Raw genomic sequence first — 22,504 nt, forward strand, 5'->3', positions numbered from 1 at the left:
ATCAGTATAAAAAGGGATTGTTTGTTTTTCTTTTTTGCCGTCTCCGCCGAAATAAAGGTCTTTGTGGCCGAAATGAAGATCGAAATGCATGATCCGCCGATCATGCATGGTTAAACACTAGTCGTTCAGTCTGCTGACGACTACTGTTCAGGGTTGCCAGCCCTAGTGATTTATCATTGTTTCTAGTAATTTTTTTACATTGCCAAAAAACAAGATACCACTAGTTCAGTATGTAAATAACTAGATCATCGAAGAAAATCACTAAATCAAGCAAAAAACACTAAAATCTAATGATTATATTTCACCAGGTGGCAACCCTGCTGCTGTTGTGTTTGCATTGAGAAAGTATACTTGCAGAGTATATATATATATATATATATATATATATATATATATATATATATATATATATATATATATATATATATATATATCATGAAAAGAGAAATCACCAATGCAACAGCACAAACACAAAAAAAAAGAAAAAAAAAAAGAAAAAAAAAAAGAAAAAAAAAAAGAAAAAAAAGAGAGACAGAAGGAGAAAAGGAAGACTGTTTTCCTAAATAAATGCCATGTCTGCAATGAAATTTCAAAAGTAATTGATGTTGTAGGAGGTTAAGAACTGTCAAATTTGACCTATATTTTATGTCCCTGCCAAAATATAAGGATTTTTTTCTCACTGTTTAGTCAATAATTAACCTTAATTGCTAATTAAAATTAATTAATTTAATAATTAATTAGCTAATTAATTAAATTTAAAAAACCGGTAAAAATGCCCAGTGTCTTTTAGGCCTTGTGATTGAAATTGGTTGTGAATTTTGTGTTTGAAAAGTGTTGAATGGGAATATACATGAAGCTTTGTTCCCAATCACGCATAACACTCCCGGTTGAAGGTAGAGAACTAAGTGATCGGTACTCGGACCGTTCCTCTGCAGGCAAAACATTTTTTTAAAAATTGAATGAGGAGCATAATGGCGCTGCTCTAAGGTCTCCCGTCGGAGGAGGAATCTTACCGCACAATTAAAAAATGAATATTACAAATAACTATACCGTACATTTTTTACTTATTTGTGTTGCTATTCCTCTTCCAGGTAGAAAATGCACATGTCTATACCCCCTCCTCTTACTGGTACCCAGGCTAAAAACCCTTTGTGAGCACCAATAATAAACAAAGCAGTTTTGGCCACTAAGCAAGTGATGGCAAAAAACTACTAGTCGTTTCTGTTTTTCATATCAGCTTGAATGCCTGGAAAATAGACTTGATGAATTTAGCTTTGACCGACTCATTTGCTCAACATTACTTGTTTACCGTTTGTTTTTTCGTCTTGTTCTTTTTTTTTGTTTCAGATGCATTTTGTATTTTAGGTATGATGTATAGTTACGGTGGTGTTGGTGCACCAGCGTATCCAGTAATGACAAAAGAGGATGAAGGCAAAACCGTCTTTACAAATGCTGCCCCTTCTGGGCGTGATAAGATGTCACCGTATTCAACTGCATCTGCAGGGACGCACGAAATGGCCAGGTCTGGCCACCCTGGTCTACTTCCTGGTGGCTTGCCAGTACATACTCAACAAGTTCTGGTCTTTTACTCCTATTTCTTTTTTTACTCGCAGTTTGGCTTTAGTTGTTTAGTAGTTGACTTACTTTTTGCACACAAAAGGGAAATTCTTACAATAAAAAAAGATGACGTAAAAAAATCGAGGCTGAAAATTCACTTTTTGGGTTTCTCTCAAAATCAAAAAATGAAAATATTGATGCTAGAAATACATATTTCTGGGGTTCTTTTCTCTCTATCCCCCTCCCCTTCCCCTGCTATCCCTCCTTCTATCTTGATCTCCCTCTCTTTCTCTTCTTCATTCTCCCCCTCTCTTCATCTCCCTCCTCTCCCTCTCTGTTTTTTCTCTCTCCTTCCTTCTCCCTCCCCCTCTCTCCCTCTCCCTCCCCCCCTCTCTCTCTCTCACTCTCTCTCTCTCTCTCTCTCCATTTCTCTTTCTCTCTCTCCCTCTCTCTTGTTTTTGCTCCAGGACTAATATAAAAAAGTTTAAAATAGTTTTCCTTCATCAAAAAACATTAAATCCAAAATTGTTAACTGGCGTGCTTTCTCAGATGTTTTTTTTTACTATTTATTCTCGGATGTTTTTTTTTTACTATTCATTCTCGGATTTTTTTTTTTTTTTACTATTTATTCTCGGATATTTTTGTTTACTATCTATTCTCAGATGTTTTTTTTTTTTTTTACTATTTATTCTTGGATATTTTTTTTACCATTTATTCTCGGACTTTTTTTTACTTTTTATTCTCGGATGTTTGTTTTTTACTATTCTCGGATGTTTTTTTTTTGCTATTTATTCTGGGATGGTTTTTTTTTTTACTATTTATCTTAGGATGTTTTTTTTACTTTTTATTTTTGGCTGTTTTTTTACTATTTATTTTCAGTGGTTTTTTAATATTTATTTTCGGACGTTCTTTTTTACCCTTTATTCTTGGATGTTTTTTTTTACTATTTATTTTCGGATGTTTCCTTTTTTTAATATTTATTTTCGGATGTTTTTCTTTACTATCTATTTTCGGATGTTTTTATACTATTTATTTTCTGATGATTTTTTAATTTTTATTTCCGCATGTTCTTTTGTACTATTTATTCCTCGGATGTTTTTTTTTTTTTAATATTTATTTTCTTACTCAAATGTCGGGTCATCTTTTATTCGTTGTTACTTTTTTCGTTTGAAAAACCTTATTATAAGCTGATTTATAATATTGTAATGCTTGTAATTATTCAACTGACTAGAGGATTATAATCAGATTACAGGACAGGGTCGTAATGCAAAAATCTGTTTAAGCTGAATTATAAACATGATTATAACATCACAATTATGGCTATTATTCAGTCGATTAGATGATTATAATCAGACCACAGGGCAGGATGGTAATGCAAAAACCTGTTTAAGGTAAATTATAAGCTTGATGATAGTATCACAATTCTGGTTATTATTCAGCCGATTAGGGGATTATAATCACACTACAGGGCAGGGTGGCTATGTAAAAATCTGTTCAAGCTGAATTATAAGCTTGATGTATAGTATCACAGTTCTGGTTATTATTCAGCCTATTAGATGATTATAATCAGATTACAGAGTAGGATGTCAATGCAAAAACCTGTTTAAGGTAAATTAAAAGCTTGATGTATAGTATCACAGTTCTGGTTATTATTCAACCGGGTTGGGGATTATAATCACACTGCAGGGCAGGGATTTATGTAAAAATCTGTTCAAGCTGAATTATAAGCTTGATGTATAGTATCACAGTTCTGGTTATTATTCAGCCTGTTTGGGGATTATAATCACACTGCAGGGCAGGGATTTATGTAAAAATCTGTTCAAGCTGAATTATAAGCTTGATGTATAGTATCACAGTTCTGGTTATTATTCAGCCGGTTTGGGGATTATAATCACACTGCAGGGCAGGGATTTATGTAAAAATCTGTTCAAGCTGAATTATAAGCTTGATGTATAGTATCACAGTTCTGGTTATTATTCAGCCGGTTTGGGGATTATAATCACACTGCAGGGCAGGGATTTATGTAAAAATCTGTTCAAGCTGAATTATAAGTTTGATGTATAGTATCACAATTCTGGTTATTATTCAGCCTATTAGATGATTATAATCAGATTACAGAGTAGGATGTCAATGCAAAAACCTGTTTAAGGTAAATTAAAAGCTTGATGTATAGTATCACAGTTCTGGTTATTATTCAACCGGTTTGGGGATTATAATCACACTGCAGGGCAGGGATTTATGTAAAAATCTGTTCAAGCTGAATTATAAGCTTGATGTATAGTATCACAGTTCTGGTTATTATTCAGCCGGTTTGGGGATTATAATCACACTGCAGGGCAGGGATTTATGTAAAAATCTGTTTAAGCTGAATTATAAGCTTGATGTATAGTATCACAGTTCTGGTTATTATTCAGCCGGTTTGGGGATTATAATCACACTGCAGGGCAGGGATTTATGTAAAATCTGTTCAAGCTGAATTATAAGCTTGATGTATAGTATCACAGTTCTGGTTATTATTCAGCCGGTTTGGGGATTATAATCACACTGCAGGGCAGGGATTTATGTAAAAATCTGTTCAAGCTGAATTATAAGCTTGATGTATAGTATCACAGTTCTGATTATTATTCAACCGGTTTGGGGATTATAATCACACTGCAGGGCAGGGATTTATGTAAAAATCTGTTCAAGCTGAATTATAAGCTTGATGTATAGTATCACAGTTCTGGTTATTATTCAGCCGGTTTGGGGATTATAATCATACTGCAGGGCAGGGATTTATGTAAAAATCTGTTCAAGCTGAATTATAAGCTTGATGTATAGTATCACAGTTCTGGTTATTATTCAGCCGGTTTGGGGATTATAATCACACTGCAGGGCAGGGATTTATGTAAAAATCTGTTCAAGCTGAATTATAAGCTTGATGTATAGTATCACAGTTCTGGTTATTATTCAGCCGGTTTGGGGATTATAATCACACTGCAGGGCAGGGATTTATGTAAAAATCTGTTCAAGCTGATTTATAAGCTTGATGTATAGTATCACAGTTCTGGTTATTATTCAGCCGGTTTGGGGATTATAATCACACTGCAGGGCAGGGATTTATGTAAAAATCTGTTCAAGCTGAATTATAAGCTTGATGTATAGTATCACAATTCTGGTTATTATTCAGCCTATTAGATGATTATAATCAGATTACAGAGTAGGATGCCAATGCAAAAACCTGTTTAAGGTAAATTAAAAGCTTGATGTATAGTATCACAGTTCTGGTTATTATTCAACCGGTTTGGGGATTATAATCACACTGCAGGGCAGGGATTTATGTAAAAATCTGTTCAAGCTGAATTATAAGCTTGATGTATAGTATCACAGTTCTGGTTATTATTCAGCCGGTTTGGGGATTATAATCACACTGCAGGGCAGGGATTTATGTAAAAATCTGTTTAAGCTGAATTATAAGCTTGATGTATAGTATCACAGTTCTGGTTATTATTCAGCCGGTTTGGGGATTATAATCACACTGCAGGGCAGGGATTTATGTAAAAATCTGTTCAAGCTGAATTATAAGCTTGATGTATAGTATCACAGTTCTGGTTATTATTCAGCCGGTTTGGGGATTATAATCACACTGCAGGGCAGGGATTTATGTAAAAATCTGTTCAAGCTGAATTATAAGCTTGATGTATAGTATCACAGTTCTGGTTATTATTCAACCGGTTTGGGGATTATAATCACACTGCAGGGCAGGGATTTATGTAAAAATCTGTTCAAGCTGAATTATAAGCTTGATGTATAGTATCACAGTTCTGGTTATTATTCAGCCGGTTTGGGGATTATAATCACACTGCAGGGCAGGGATTTATGTAAAAATCTGTTCAAGCTGAATTATAAGCTTGATGTATAGTATCACAGTTCTGGTTATTATTCAGCCGGTTTGGGGATTATAATCACACTGCAGGGCAGGGATTTATGTAAAAATCTGTTCAAGCTGAATTATAAGCTTGATGTATAGTATCACAGTTCTGGTTATTATTCAGCCGGTTTGGGGATTATAATCACACTGCAGGGCAGGGATTTATGTAAAAATCTGTTCAAGCTGAATTATAAGCTTGATGTATAGTATCACAGTTCTGGTTATTATTCAGCCGGTTTGGGGATTATAATCACACTGCAGGGCAGGGATTTATGTAAAAATCTGTTCAAGCTGAATTATAAGCTTGATGTATAGTATCACAGTTCTGGTTATTATTCAGCCGGTTTGGGGATTATAATCACACTGCAGGGCAGGGATTTATGTAAAATCTGTTCAAGCTGAATTATAAGCTTGATGTATAGTATCACAGTTCTGGTTATTATTCAGCCGGTTTGGGGATTATAATCACACTGCAGGGCAGGGATTTATGTAAAAATCTGTTCAAGCTGAATTATAAGCTTAATGTATAGTATCACAGTTCTGATTATTATTCAACCGGTTTGGGGATTATAATCACACTGCAGGGCAGGGATTTATGTAAAAATCTGTTCAAGCTGAATTATAAGCTTGATGTATAGTATCACAGTTCTGGTTATTATTCAGCCGGTTTGGGGATTATAATCATACTGCAGGGCAGGGATTTATGTAAAAATCTGTTCAAGCTGAATTATAAGCTTGATGTATAGTATCACAGTTCTGGTTATTATTCAGCCGGTTTGGGGATTATAATCACACTGCAGGGCAGGGATTTATGTAAAAATCTGTTCAAGCTGAATTATAAGCTTGATGTATAGTATCACAGTTCTGGTTATTATTCAGCCGGTTTGGGGATTATAATCACACTGCAGGGCAGGGATTTATGTAAAAATCTGTTCAAGCTGATTTATAAGCTTGATGTATAGTATCACAGTTCTGGTTATTATTCAGCCGGTTTGGGGATTATAATCACACTGCAGGGCAGGGATTTATGTAGAAATCTGTTCAAGCTGAATTATAAGCTTGATGTATAGTATCACAATTCTGGTTATTATTCAGCCTATTAGATGATTATAATCAGATTACAGAGTAGGATGCCAATGCAAAAACCTGTTTAAGGTAAATTAAAAGCTTGATGTATAGTATCACAGTTCTGGTTATTATTCAACCGGTTTGGGGATTATAATCACACTGCAGGGCAGGGATTTATGTAAAAATCTGTTCAAGCTGAATTATAAGCTTGATGTATAGTATCACAGTTCTGGTTATTATTCAGCCGGTTTGGGGATTATAATCACACTGCAGGGCAGGGATTTATGTAAAATGTTTAAGCTGAATTATAAGCTTGATGTATAGTATCACAGTTCTGGTTATTATTCAGCCGGTTTGGGGATTATAATCACACTGCAGGGCAGGGATTTATGTAAAAATCTGTTCAAGCTGAATTATAAGCTTGATGTATAGTATCACAGTTCTGGTTATTATTCAGCCGGTTTGGGGATTATAATCACACTGCAGGGCAGGGATTTATGTAAAAATCTGTTCAAGCTGAATTATAAGCTTGATGTATAGTATCACAGTTCTGGTTATTATTCAACCGGTTTGGGGATTATAATCACACTGCAGGGCAGGGATTTATGTAAAAATCTGTTCAAGCTGAATTATAAGCTTGATGTATAGTATCACAGTTCTGGTTATTATTCAGCCGGTTTGGGGATCATAATCACACTGCAGGGCAGGGATTTATGTAAAAATCTGTTCAAGCTGAATTATAAGCTTGATGTATAGTATCACAGTTCTGGTTATTATTCAGCCGGTTTGGGGATTATAATCACACTGCAGGGCAGGGATTTATGTAAAAATCTGTTCAAGCTGAATTATAAGCTTGATGTATAGTATCACAGTTCTGGTTATTATTCAGCCGGTTTGGGGATTATAATCACACTGCAGGGCAGGGATTTATGTAAAAATCTGTTCAAGCTGAATTATAAGCTTGATGTATAGTATCACAGTTCTGGTTATTATTCAGCCGGTTTGGGGATTATAATCACACTGCAGGGCAGGGATTTATGTAAAAATCTGTTCAAGCTGAATTATAAGCTTGATGTATAGTATCACAATTCTGGTTATTATTCAGCCTATTAGATGATTATAATCAGATTACAGAGTAGGATGTCAATGCAAAAACCTGTTTAAGGTAAATTAAAAGCTTGATGTATAGTATCACAGTTCTGGTTATTATTCAACCGGTTTGGGGATTATAATCACACTGCAGGGCAGGGATTTATGTAAAAATCTGTTCAAGCTGAATTATAAGCTTGATGTATAGTATCACAGTTCTGGTTATTATTCAGCCGGTTTGGGGATTATAATCATACTGCAGGGCAGGGATTTATGTAAAAATCTGTTCAAGCTGAATTATAAGCTTGATGTATAGTATCACAGTTCTGGTTATTATTCAGCCGGTTTGGGGATTATAATCACACTGCAGGGCAGGGATTTATGTAAAAATCTGTTTAAGCTGAATTATAAGCTTGATGTATAGTATCACAATTCTGGATATTATTCAGCCTATTAGATGATTATAATCAGATTACAGACTAGAACAGATTTGATGTACACAGATTTGATCTAACAGAGTAGAACAGCTTGATTCAGTTTAAGTTGAATTATAAGCTTGATGTATGGTATCATAATTTTGGTAATCACTCAGCAGATTGACTGGATTGGTATATTACAGCTGAAACCAGCAATAGATTCTGCTTGTCATATTTCTCCGCTTTATGTTTTGCAGTACTAAATGATCTGACAGCTGAATTGTTGATTTGGCTTACCGTATTTCCCCCTCTACGAAAAGGTGTTCTCCCCTTTATGGAAAACGTTTATTAAATCTAAAAAAAATATTTGAACATACAGCATGAATAATTCTTTACAAATCGTGTTCCTCTTGCCCTTTATGTGACATATCTATGACATATATAATGCCCTTTATGTTATTGGTTCCTCTTGCCCAATATGTTACATATCTAAGAATTAAGTTCTCATTTTACCGTCTACTTTATTTTTATTAATGAGCAATTGGAATTTCCTAAATTTTTCCTCTTCATTCTCCTGAAAAGTTGACTTTTTTCTGGATCCGAAACGTTCATGAACATCGCGATTTTCATCTCAATGATGCAACATTAAAAGGTCTAAATAATTTCTGACACCACACTGGGCTTTTTTTTTAGTGTTTGTTTGTAATATTCGTCTTTTCGTATTGACCTGCGAACTTTTACCTGTATTTTAGAGTGTTTTTTTTTCTATACTCAACTCAGCACTTTAGACGGTTAAGGTGAGGTCTACACTAAGGTATTTGCGTTGTATTCTTCTGTTTAACTGGCTGTGATTATCATCGTTTTCTTTGAACTTTCATTGGGTATGTCTGGTCTTTGTTCTCTTCGGAAATTGGAAAACTTGTGTCCCAGGCTTATGCGAGACTGAAACTGGCTGAATTTTCTTCAAGGAAACTGGAAAGTTTCAATCTAAAAACCAACATTCTATTTCTTAAATTTCTCTTCCTTGGACAAGAAATTTCTCTGCTGAGGGTGGGAGCTAAGGTTGTATACGATTACAACAACAAAAAACATATCCAAAGGAGCGCCATTTTGGGGGATATTCTTGTCCTCCGTTTCTATGTTTTTGTTTTTTTTTGTTTTTGTTTTTTGTTCTGTTGGAATAGCTAGTCCTATACTGACAATTTTAAACTTCAAACCACCAAAAATATTCGAAATTCAAAATATTCACTCTGAGGGGGCTTAATCCCCCTTTTAATGAAAACGGGATGGCAGCTTGGATACTGAACCTTCCTTCCAAGCTAGTTGTGAACGTTACACTTCTAACTCAAACGATTTAATTATCAAACGCCTTACATGATCAGGTTGATCAATGGCAGTTCTTGTAACATCAAAGATAGGGGACTAAATATGTAATAATCACTGCCATAGCCATCGTCATACAAGTTTATTAGCAACTGAAGAAAAAATATAAAGTAAATAATGAATCTCGAAATAACATAATCTGAGTCAACTAAAACCTAAAATATTTAAAATTCTAATCCTCTAAATTCTACAAGCTTATATGCAATTGATTAAAAAATATTAAGTAAATGAAGAAGCTTGAAATAAACATAAAATGATTCAAAACAAATCCTAAAATATTTGAAATTCTAATCTTCTAAATTCCATAAATTTATACGCAACTGAACAAAAACTATTAAGTAAATAATGAAACTCGAAATAACATGAACATAGTCAAACTAAAACCTAAATTATTTAAATTTCTAGCTTTCTAAAAAACAAACAACAAGCAAATTAAAAAAACTTTAAAATAGAAAACGAATATTTAACAATAGCTTGTCAGTGAAGGCAATGGACCTTCGTTGCTGAGCCTTGACTTGACATGGTGAGTCCACCCAGAACGATAATGACGCTGTTCAACTAATTGCGAATTAAAAACTATGAAGTAATGCTAAAGAACGGGTAACACCTCCCCTTCCCTGGAGATGAAAGTTAGTTAGTCTTGGATGCTTATTAGAGATCGTGCTCTTTGTTTTTTACTAAAGGCAAGCAACTGTTTCTCATTATGTAGCTTGCATTTAGTCAATTAAACATGTTAACTCAAATGAAACATGCATTTAGTCAATTTAGTCAAACAATTTAGTTAACAAGTCAAAAATTTAGTCAACAATTAGTCAGATTAATCAAATTAATAGCAATTAATCAAATAAATAGTATTAATCAAATTAACATTAATAGTATTAATCAAAATACTATTAATAGTATTAATCAAATTAATTAATCAATTAATAGCAAAAAATTAATCAAATTAGTCAACAATTTAGTCAATTTAGTCAAAAAACATGCATGTTTAGTCAAATGCATTTAGTCAATGAAACATGTTTAGTCAAATTAAAGAGAGCGTGCTCTTTGTTTTTTTTACTAAAGGCAACCAACTGTTTCTCATTATGTAGCTTGCATTTAGTCAGTAGGTTTCATAAAGAGGCTATGCATTTTATGTGTAGTTTAGTAATTGTTCCCCGTATTTTTCACGGCTCAGGTATCGATAAGGAAAAGTTTTCTATTTTGGGGGAGGGGGTGGGCAAGAGGTGTATTTGTCTCATGTCCACAAATAGTAGTGCTTGTGTTTTATTCCTTTCTCTGGGCAAGGTCTTTGTTCAATATCTAATAGCAACTCTACTTCCAGAAACGCATGTATTCCTGACTGAAAATTTCAATCAAATCAAATCTCTGAAAGCTTCCTCTCCTTTGTTAAAGTATAGTTTAAATACTTTTTTTTCTAAATAATTAAAGAAGTTTTTATCTAAAAAGTGATTTTTTACTATACTTTCAGAAATTTGTTCTTCATCTCTGTTTGTTTTAGGTAAAATCAGGTGGCATCTCGTCCGGACAGCCTGTTAGAAGCATGCATGGAAGTCCTGCTTATCCCCCGCCTACCCACAATACCGTAAGTAACCAAAGTTCTGTAAGTACCGTAATTATATGCACAACCTCGTGCATACTACGTAGGTAAAATATTAAAGCCAACCAAGCAGTTCGCAGCTCATAAAAACTGAGAAAACAGATTCTTAAGGAGTGTTCATATGCAAGTCAAATTAGATTAAATTAGTCAAATTAGAAGTAATTTTACACACAAGAGAATTTTATGCTAAAAGGATTTCAGTTAGTGAAGATATATAAGAACACGTGCACTTTGTCTGATGGTTGAAAAACACAATGGGTTACATATTGTGCGTTTTATAGTATCACATTACTGCGTTTTAGAGAATGAAGCAAATAATTCAGAAGTAGAGATGGGTATGGTGTTTAAAAACTCCATTCCTTTAGCCTAAGTTCTCGTGACCGGTCGTTCAGATGAATCAGAGGGGAGGGGAAGGTTTTGACCACGAAAATGTTTCTTTCTTTCCTCATCTTCTCTTCTCGTCTCTCCTCTTTGCTTTCTCCTCTTTTTTCTAGATTCTCTGTAGATAAAATCATTTTGATAGAAATACATCATTGGGCAACTGCAGAATATTTTTTGACTGGGGAAAGGAGAAGGTTTTTGAGGTCAAAGTCTGCAAGAAGCAGACGAGAGAAAATAAAGAGGTTTCAGATCAAGCAAGGGATCAAACGTTTAGTTTCGTAAATAATGATTCTTACTGTATCCGGTTTTGAAAGCGGCTTCGATGATGAAGTAAAGGCTGACATCAAATAATTGGACAGTTTGACATCCAATAACAGGAAATGTCACTCTATCAGAAAGTTTGCATTTTCAGAAAGATACTTTATCAGAAAGTTTCGAAAGTGGCTTCAGTGACGGAGGAAAGGTCGACATCCAAATAACAGGATAATACGAAGCATAAGACTGAACTAGGGTGTTAGAAAAGAGGGGTTTCCAACTAGGTTGCGCTAATCTTAAATGAAAGATTTTCATGAAGCAAGATGCCTAGGAATTGAACATAAACTATATTAAGCTCCATTTAAAGAACCTATTGATTAAGTCCAGGTAAGCCTTTGAGACTCTTAAAAAAATGAGAAAGCACGACTTTCCAACATTTTAAGCCATGTAATTCAAATCAAACAACTGGATAAATCTTTCAAAAAGGGCTGTCATTTTGAACAAAAATCATACTCCGTTCTACTGGCTGTGCAAAGAGTACTGTCACCAGCAAAAGCAATAATTGCATTAGGAAAAGACGAGATCTTGTCAAAGTTAGTAGTAGATACTGTTTGAAAAAGACGACGGCAAATTATTGGCTTCGGATTATTAACCGGATTTACAAGGTCATTAACATAAATTTTAAAGTACATTTGCCCAATAACAGGTCCTTGCGGAACGCCAAACTCTATTTTGGATGGGTTACAAAAAAGTGGATCAACTGAGATGGCTTGACCAGATAAATATGAAAGAAACAAGGAATAAGCAGTACCTCTTATACCAATATGTAACAATTTCTGAAGGAGAATCGTGTGTACTAATGAATCGAATGCTTTTTGAACGTTAAGAGATAGAATAACAGGTTCTCAGAATCAAGAGCTGGAGTATGAAGTTCTCAGGACAGGTTTTGCTAATGAAATGTGACTGCTTGTCTAAGATCGTCCTTCTCAGCCATCCATCTAGAGCCAAATGAAAAGGAGTGAAAAGAAGGAACTTGAAGAAAATTGGAAGTTACTGGGTGGTTTGAAGAGGAAGCTTTGAATTTATTGGGATGGAGAAGGAGTGTGCGCAGTTGTTTTGGTTTTAGGTTGCCTGGATCTGCAGTGAAATGTTGTTAGTAGTAGTAGCAATATTTAAGGTTTTTTTTTATTTCTTAATGTCATGATCAGCTTATGATTTACTTTTTAGCTTTAAAAATGCACTTACATAAATGATTAGTTAATTTTTAAAGTATTTGTTTATTTTACATAGCATTTTCTTAAAAGTTATTCCTAAACTATTATTTTTTATTTTATAAAATATTTTCTGTAAAATAAAACAAAATATAATATTTTATATGTTTGTATGAAAATGTGTTTAAAATATAGTATAGAGTATGAAAATGTGTATAAAAATGTCTATATAAATATAATAAAAACCTTTTATTATGTATATTTTCATAAAGTATAAAATTTAGCCTCATTTTCTTTTTGCCTAACTTAACTTTTTAATTCACTCTTTTATTTTTAGGTTGGTACTCGAGTGGTCTATTCGTCCCCTAGTCCCATGATACGACCACCGTCACAGGGACCAAGATTCTAGAAACTACACAAGGATTATTTTCCTCTAAAAAAATCAAATAAAAAAGCGTAAAAGTAGGATGAATCTTCAATTTTATTTTTACAAAATTCAAATTTTTTAGCAAAAAACATGAGTTTCTGAATTACTAACTTGTTGTAACTTTTCGTACCCTAATCCCATGATAAGAACACGCTATAGGTCATGGTTTGTAGACTTGGATTATTTTCTGCCAACAAGTCAAAAAGAAAAGTAGGGCTTACTCCTTTGCGTATAAAACCCAAATTGTGTCAAACAATTCGTATTTATGAAATAGTAACTGAATTTCTAATGTTACATCGAACAGGAATCTGGTGAAGTGTTTTTTTGCAAAGCTTGTGTTATTTTAATGATTTTTATGTGTATTCATTATGAGTTTTTAATAAATGGCTGAACTTTCACCAATAATAACTTTCCTATCTTAAACAATGCTCAATATCTTTCTCAGGAATTGGTTGTTTTCAGTGCGAAATCCCATGTTTAAGTAGAGAGAAAAGACTAAAATAATGCGGATATTTCGCCTGTATGTAATCTAGGCGTCCTCAGCACAAGATAAAAAGAAAAAACACTAAACTAAGGACAAATATAATTGCCACCAATACTAATAAATACAATTGTCGCTACTGATCCCCATAGGGAAAAGAAGCTATTAGAGTTACTTCATTGAGAACATCAAAGCAACTGAGGAAAAATTATGGAAATTGAAACTAAGTTAACTATTCTGTTGCGAAATAATCCTCTTGTTAGCTAATATTGAAGCAACTCTTTTTGGTCTAGTAAGTAATCTTGTCCCCTGGTGATTGTATAAAATTTTAATTCCCTTATTGACTATTGGTTCATTTTTCAAAAGACCGTCATAAATTGGGTCAATATTTAAATCCCCCGTGTCCCTATTTATTGAAAGATAAAAAAAAACTGTCACACGCATTCTACACACCCTCTCCTCTTCCTACAAAGAATTTCCACTATACTAAAATGCTCACCACAAGTTGAAGTGGAGGGACTTGGTGTGTTGATTAGACAAATACGGTTCACAGGAGAGGTGATATCCAGGTCCTCCAGAGCTGTTTCTGGCATGCGCATAGGGCATCGAATTAGTTGCCGTTCCAGTTGCTGGTTTTTTACCTGTACAAAGTTTGTCGTCTAACCTTGCCACAGGAGGGATCTATCCCAGGGCCCATACTGCCAACTAGAGCGAGCATCTATCCACTGTGCCACCAGGGCAGTACTAATCGCTAACTTTTAATTGTATATATATCTGTCACAGCGAAAGGCCGAAATTGGAAAATGTCGACATTCACCGGTGAATGCTCGAAATCAGCTTTTTCAGTTTTATGCCAGGTTTGATGGTGATTGGTTACGATTTTAACCCATTTCTGAGATTTATAGCCTAATTGAATCTAACCTTAACTTTTACCATCAAACATTGCATAAGACTGAAAAAGCTGATTGAATCCAAGCAGAGAAAAAGGAATAGGAGACATTTACCAGATTTCGGTCTTTCACCGTAACATATCTACTATGGTTAGTCAATAAACGGCTGAACCGTCATCGCCAATAGCGGCTAAACCATTCACCTACCAAAAAGTGCATGAAATGATTAATTGTGCGGTTTAGATAATTTTAGTGATTTTTGTATACTGTGAATAAACGCTAAACTACGACCAAGGCACATCACTTTTTCAGTATAGTAAGATTCTAAGCACTATCACTTCCTTAATTGCAAATTTCATTTTAAATTTGTCCTTCCTTAAGGACTTAAGGAAAGGGCTGGACCTGAGAACTCCCTCTTCCTCCTCCGTTCGTCCCTGTTGAAGGGACGCCTTAACTACTACTTAGGGTTGCCGGCCGGGGAAAAAAATCACTAGATTATGTGGTTGATTTAGTGATTTTTTTTCAATAATCTATTGATTTATGCGCTTATTTAGTGATTTTTTAGTTTGTGCAATTTAAAAATCACCAGAAATAGTGATAAGTCACTAGGGGTGGCAACCCTGCTACTACTCAACTAGAATATTCAACACTAACGAAGTAAGTCAGTTTGTAATACCACGCTTACCTATTCTTCAGAACTACCAATAGCTATTTGATTTTAACGAATATTTTACCTTCGAAGATTTGACCGTGACTTAAATATAAGTAAATAAATAAAAGCATCAAAAAATGAAGATAAAAAAGTATAAATGTTGTTGCATAAGTAAGAAAATCATAAAATTCAAAGAATTCAGTTAAACTAAATAAAAATTAAAAGTAAATAAATCAGTTAAAAATAATTGAAAAATTTAAATTAATGAATTAGTCAAACAAAATCAAAATGAAATGAAATAAATAAAATTGATAACTAAGGAGAAACGAGCTAGAACATTTAACCAATTCATCATATTCCTGATTTACGCATGAAATCACCCTACTTTGAGACTTAATAAGTATGCTAATTTCTAATAATACGGGTTGGTGGTGCGAACCCGCTAGCTTAAGCGCTTCAAGATCATTCAGATCCCAACGAATGTCCACCAAAACTTAATCAATTAGACTCGGCCTATCCCCAGACACATTAGTACACTCACACCGGTTACTATACTTTCCAAATCACCTACTACTAATCATCAATCCGGATTCTTTGCATAGTGTTAGTAACCTTTTCTCCCATATAACCGACTTATTTTCGATGTAATACCTTAAATTAGGTAAACAAAATTTCTAAGACCCCACTGCCATTCTATGTCGAAAAAAACAGACAATTTATGGTATTACGTTGTATAAATGGACAGATGTGACAAATCAACTTCTATTCAACAACGATTCTTTTGCAATTGAAAGAAGAAGTTTGTTCCACCCTTATTAGAAATTCAACCTACATATAGGCAATATTAAAGAAGAAAATTTACAACTCATGACTTAGTAAGGATTTTTTAAATGAACTCTCTCAGACAGATTAAGCGAATGAACCAAAAACTATTTGTAACCCAAAAGTAATTATTTCGATATGTGCAAATAGGTTTGTTTGAATTTTAATGCTTTAGTTTTTCTGCTGATGACGGCCACTGCTGTGAGTGGTGGAAATATCCAGATTTTTTGTATCTGTTTTCACTGTCTAATAAAAGGACTTATCCCCATTTGACCTTTTATTTGTTCTTCCCTCCTTGATTTATTCTTTGTTCATCGTCCTTGGTAGTTCTGGGAATCCTGTGCACAGCTAGAACTGCCGATGGAATACCTGGAGTTGGTATATAATTTAATTTAACTTCACTACTAGTATAAGCATTAAAATTACCCATTAATATCATTCTGTCTTTCTCAAAATAAGTCCTTTTTACACCTAATTCTTTTCCCAACAGATCCCAAGTATCAAACAGTTCGTGGTAACGAACTGTAGAAAGGAGCGACCCGGCTCAATAATAACCGAAACTCTAAAAAAATGGAATTTTGATACCAAGTTACAGCAAAATAATCATATTTTAATGCTGATTTTAAATATATAAGTTTCATCAAGTTTAGTCTTACCCATCAAAAGTTACGAGCCTGAGAAAATTTGCCTTATTTTAGAAAATATTTTAGAAACACCCCCTAAAAGTCATAGAATCTTAACGAAAATCACACCAACAAAAATGTGGATATTGTTATTTTTTGCTAGAAGACCGATCATGGGTGCGTGTTTATTTATTTTTATTTATTTTTTTCCCAGGGGTGATCGTATCGACCCAGTGGTCCTAGAATGTTGCAAGAGGGCTCATTCTAATGGGAATTAAATGTTCCAGTACCCTTTTTAAGTGACCAAAAAATTGGAGGGCAGCTAGGCCCCCTCCCACGCTCATTTTTTCCCCAATGTCAACGGATCTAAATTCTGAGATAGCCATTTTATTCACCATAGTCGAAAAACCTAATAACTATGTCTTTGGTGACGACTTATTCCCCCACAGTCCCCATGGGAAGGGCTACAAGTTACAAACTTTGACCAGTGTTTACATATAGTAATGGTTATTGGGAAGTATACAGACGTTTTCAGGGGATTTTTTGGGTTTGGGGGGGGGGGGTACGTGGGAGGATCTTTCTATGGAGGAATTTGCCATGGGGGAAGGGAATTTCAATGAAGGGAGCGCAGGATTTTCTAGCATTATTTAAAAAAACAATGAAAAAATAAATATGAAAAGTTTTTTCAACTGAAAGTAAGGAGCAGCATCAAAGCTTAAAACGAACAGAATTTTTTATGCATATGAGGGGTTCACCTCCTCGTAATACCTCGCTCTTTACGCTAAAGTATTTTTTAGTAATTTCAACTATTTATTCAACGGCCTTTGCGATTCAGGGGTCATTCTTAAGGAATTGGGACAAAATTTTAGCTTTAGTGTAAAGAGCGAGGTATTGACGAGGGGGTGAACCCACTCATGTACGTAATAGAAACAAACGAATATAGAAGTTCGTTGCGTAAGCTAATTCGTAAGTTACGTATATTTTTTACTAATGAAAACAATCGTAAAAAATAAAAGTTCTAGTTGCCTTTTTAAGAAATCAAAAAATTGGAGGGCAACTAGGCCTCCTCCCCCACTCCTTTTTTTCTCAAAATCATTCGATTTAAACTATGAGAAAGCCATTTAGCCAAAAAAAATAATATGCAAATTTTGTTTTAATTATTTATGTGCGGACAGCCAAAATCAAAATATGCATTAATTCAAAAACGTTCAGAAATTAAATAAAAAACAAGTTTTTTTAACTGAAAGTAAGGAGCGACACTAAAACTTAAAACGAACAGAAATTACTCCATATATGTAAGGGGATTTTTCTCCTCAACGCCCCGCTCTTTACGCTAAAGTTTTTTACTGTTTTAAAAAGTAGACTTAAGAGAAAGAGTCAAACCTTAGCGTAAAGAGCGGGGCGTTGAGGAGGAAAATCCCCTTACATATACGGAGTAATTTCTGTTCGTTTTAAGTTTTAATGTCGCTCCTTACTTTCAGTTAAAATGTGTGTTTTGTTTTTTTAATCTTCTTTCTGATACGAGTTACTTGAGTCGGTATGTAAATGAATCCCATTACCATACCAGAGCCATTTAAGAAATCTAATCCAAATAATATTCTCTTAATCACTTTTCATTCTTATTAAACCTCTGATCAACCCTCGTATGCTTTTCCCTTTGACGCTTCTCAATTCACTGGGCCCATGATATGTTTCAATTAATGTACAATGTTAAATGTTAGTAACTCGGTTTCCATAGAACTGAGCTTATTTCTTATACCCTGTGTATTCCAAGATAAAAATTTCAGCGCTTGTGTATGGCCTTGGCTATCCTATTGGGATCCATAATATCTAAGCGGGAATGCTAATCTGTAATAATCTTCACGAATAGACCTACGGGTTCCCTGATACTCCCTATATTGTGTTGTCGGTGGCTGCCGGGGTGGGGTATGAAATTGCTGCAAGTTAGTGGTAGATTCTGGCTTGTCGATGGCTCTTCGAATGCGTGCTCGGTTTTTCTTTGCCGAACATATATAGCAGCATCACTATAATTTTCTGCTGAGCTAATTTCGCTGTTTTTTTTAGGCTTGCCTCTCAATGCTGTTTTAGCTGACTTTGTGTCTGTTTTTACTACTGCATTCGTGTCGTTTTCATTTCCCAGATAGTCGGGCTGCTCTAATGGACCTGCTGTTTTTCCTAGTTCTGGATGTTAATGTCCTCGTCTGTGGCACTTGCACCTCAACTCTTAGAGTTGAAGTGCAAACTTTAATAATGATTAAAATGATCATTAATTTTAACCGGTGGGAAATCGGAAATAACATTATTAAAGAGAAAACAAGTCTTGGCTAATATAGGAAGCCTGTCTTAAGCGGAAAAAGGCTCGGTATTGCGGATTCTGGAAAGAATAATTTAAAAAAAACAAAGTTTTTCCGAAGGAAGTAAACAGCGAAGTGGAAACTTAAAACAAACAAAAATTATTACTTCCCAGCCTATCTAACATATATCAATAAAACTAGTGCAAATAAATCCACTGGTGATATTTCCCTATGTTTGTAGGATTACAAAAAACTAGCGCTTTACTGAAAACACAAAAGCCAAATATGAAAAACAAGAATATTGATTTAAAAGTCAGAAGTAAATACGTAGCCTCTCAACAACAAACTAATCTACAACGCTTTTCATAGCCTTACATGAGCTTTGATATCGGTAATTTTCAATATACAATTAAAATTGTCTTAAAAACTTAGGTATAAAAATAATATGTTTAAATTGATTTATCGGCTAACATATTGGTTTCACCTACCATTGCTCGAAATGAAGAACATATCAACCGCAATATGAACTTTAGAAACTAGTCCTTTCTCTCTAAAAACCGGATTATTTAAAGTTGTTATACAAATTTTAAGCGAGTCTGTAGTCTAAATACTAGTAAGATTCCTTCACTTCGAACTTATTTACAAAAAATCATGAATTGTCCTTTTCTGATCCAAAAAGCCAGTCAATCATTGAATTGAGCTCATTGTGCAGATGTGATGTCAGATTAAACGAAAAAAAAAATACAAGGCAACAATCTAAAAATGCTTTACTTTTATACTGTTAGAAGTGTCCTTAAATAGTTAATATTTACCTCAACAAGACTTTTATATTGTTTTGTGTTTTCAGTAAAGCACCTTGTTTTTTGTAATCCTACAAACATAGGGAAATATCACCAGTTGATTTATTCGCACTAGTTTTATTGATATATGTTAGATAGGCTGGGAGCTAATAATTTTTTTTCGCTTTAAGTTTCAACTTCGCTCTTTACTTCCCTCTGCAATTTGTTTTTTAAAATTACACTGTAACTTGAAGTCCAACGCTGTACTAACAGAACAATTCCTCCATAATTTAATTCGATAAATTGGTATGTGTACCTTAATTGCGTAGTTTATTAAGGGGGCTTGGAGGAGGAACATACGGGAGGTGTTCTTGCAAACCTTCAGTTAGTGGTTTTGGACCATAACTATTACAATGATAATACCGTTTTATACTTTCAAGCTTTTCTACTTAAGAAGTGCCACCAAATGTGTTATTTTTAGTGCTATATCACACTTACGGATGGTAGACTTGTTAAAAATCACGTGGATACGAGCAATAGCTTTCAAACGAGCCATTATTTGTCACTCTAAAAAGTTCTGGTAGGCCACTAGCCCCAGCTTCTCTACTTGAGACATGGCACCAAAAGTGCCGTTTTTAGTGCTATTTGGAACTTGCTGATAGTAGAATGTATAGTAAGGACGTGGATATGAGCAATATCTTTTATATGAGCTATTAAAAATATGTCTAAGATACCTGCGATACCAATACGCCCATACCGATTCGCGTGATATCGATACGTCCGGTACCGATACAGCGTCCAGCCCTTTCCCAAGGGACTGTGGATGGTCATATATCATCACCAGATAATAGAACTTTGAACTATGTTGAACAAAAGCTAAAAATTTTGATTGTATAGCTTTGGGGGAGGGATAGTTGCCCACCAATATTCGGTCACATAAAAAGGCAATAGAAAATTCAATTTCCGTTCAAGTGAGCCATTAAACATATCTCTATGATGTTTTGATCATTCGCTAGCCATGGTGAAAAAAAAGGGAGATACATCATGCAAAAAAGTGATGTTCATTGGTGTTCAAAAAAAATCCTCTGATTCACTATTTTGACCCGAAACATATAAATTTGTGGTCAGTCCTAAATTGGAAAGTCCAAAAGCAAAGACATAATAAGATTTCCGCATTCTCATAAATTTCAGTCTAAAGTTGTTAGGAGGACTGTAATTGTCCAATCAAAGGTTTTTTAACATGCTGATTCCAATGGTGCACTTTTTAGTTCGATGTGACCCCATTTTCAAGAGGTTTCGGGGTCATTTTCAAAATCACCATAAATTTATTTTCACAGTAAACTGTTACTTTTAAGATTAAACGAATTCAGTTTCGGATGGCAATTTTTTTCGCTAGGCAGTTTTTTTGAAAACGTGTTTTTCAACTTTTGATTATTATGGGCTGTGGTTCACTCTTTGTTAGGTTGTAGCTACTACTGCAATCATGATATATATTTGCGGCAGCCGTGATTGACTTTTAAACTAGGTCATTCATTTCAACCAGTAGGAAATCGAAAGTATCAAAAATGAAAACATAACACATCCTGGTTAATCTAGTAAACCTGTTTTAAGCAGAAAAGGGTTAAGCTCTGTGGATTCCGAAAAGAAAAAAACAGACAAATCTTTGAAATTTTACATATTTGAAATCAGTATAATAAACCGATTCATTTGGTATATCTATTGATAACACAACTCCGTTTTTTAGAGTTTGGTTACTATTGAGCCGTGTCGCTCCTTACTTATAGTTTGTCACCACGAACTCTTTGATATATTTGAGGGGAGCCGGAGATTACCTCCCTAGAAAATACCCCCTCTAGGAAATACCGTGCCTGAAAATACACCCCCCCCCTTTGAAAATCCCCCTTCCAAAGCCGGTAAAAAAAAAATAGTACTCTCCATTTCTGAACGAATGAGCACCCTCCGTATTTTCTGCGACCACGAAGAGAGCTGGGGAAGAGGAAGGGGAAGTCCCCCTCATATACGGAGTAAATTTTGCTCATTTTGGCGTTTAATTTTACTTTCATAATTACTTAATTATGATATAATTATATATCATAATTTACATATAATTTCATAATTTACTTTCATAATTACTTTCAACAGACCAGAAATATCTTAAATATCAAGTTCACATTTTTTATGTGTTTAAAAAAAATTGTAGCCCCCCTGAAAAAAATGATTCCCCAAACAAAAGTGTTGGATACGATGAAAGTACTGAATATAGTTCCTGGGGATTATGTATCAATTTCTACCTCCACCCTCCCCTTGTTTCTCCCTTAGAACTAATTCCATATTTATGTGAAGGCTCAATGAGAGTTGGGATATTTTGGTATTAAAATGCACCCTTTGAGGCATCTACCTCCCTCCCTAACAACAAAACAATCATAGAACCCCATTGTAGAGGTTTAAAGCCCTTATATGCAAATGTTTGGAAACAACAGAGAATTTACCTAAGACAGTGAAATTTGTTTGGACCTTAAAATATTTTGGCTAGCTATGGAGGGAGGGAGGATGACTCAAAGGGTGTATTTTAATGTAAAAACATCCAAACTCTCATCGAGCCTTAACATAAATACAGGATTAGTTCTAAGAAAGAGACAAGGTGAGAGTGGAGGTAGAAATTTATT

General features: G+C 34.4%; 2 protein-coding genes across 3 annotated transcripts in view; both read left to right on the forward strand.

Annotated features, from left to right (window-relative positions):
* Positions 1–13,705, forward strand: part of LOC136041007 (G protein pathway suppressor 2-like) — a 49,349-nt gene extending 35,644 nt beyond the window's left edge. Inside the window, exons 7-9 of one of the 2 annotated variants that reach the window (XM_065725503.1) lie at positions 1,366–1,574; positions 10,925–11,008; positions 13,208–13,705. In XM_065725503.1, coding sequence (XP_065581575.1) covers positions 1,366–1,574; positions 10,925–11,008; positions 13,208–13,279 — 365 coding nt within the window. In that variant the 3' untranslated portion in view covers positions 13,280–13,705. Of the gene's footprint in view, positions 1–1,365; positions 1,581–10,924; positions 11,009–13,207 lie in introns of both variants that reach the window. The other variant, XM_065725502.1, reaches the window with a different exon arrangement.
* The window catches only part of LOC136041046 (ubiquitin-like modifier-activating enzyme ATG7), a 567,744-nt gene that overhangs the window by 187,119 nt on the left and 358,121 nt on the right, over positions 1–22,504 (forward strand). The window lies entirely within an intron of this gene.

This window comes from Artemia franciscana, chromosome 21, assembly GCF_032884065.1.
Source record: "Artemia franciscana chromosome 21, ASM3288406v1, whole genome shotgun sequence".
In the NCBI taxonomy this organism is placed as follows: Eukaryota; Metazoa; Arthropoda; class Branchiopoda; order Anostraca; family Artemiidae; genus Artemia; species Artemia franciscana.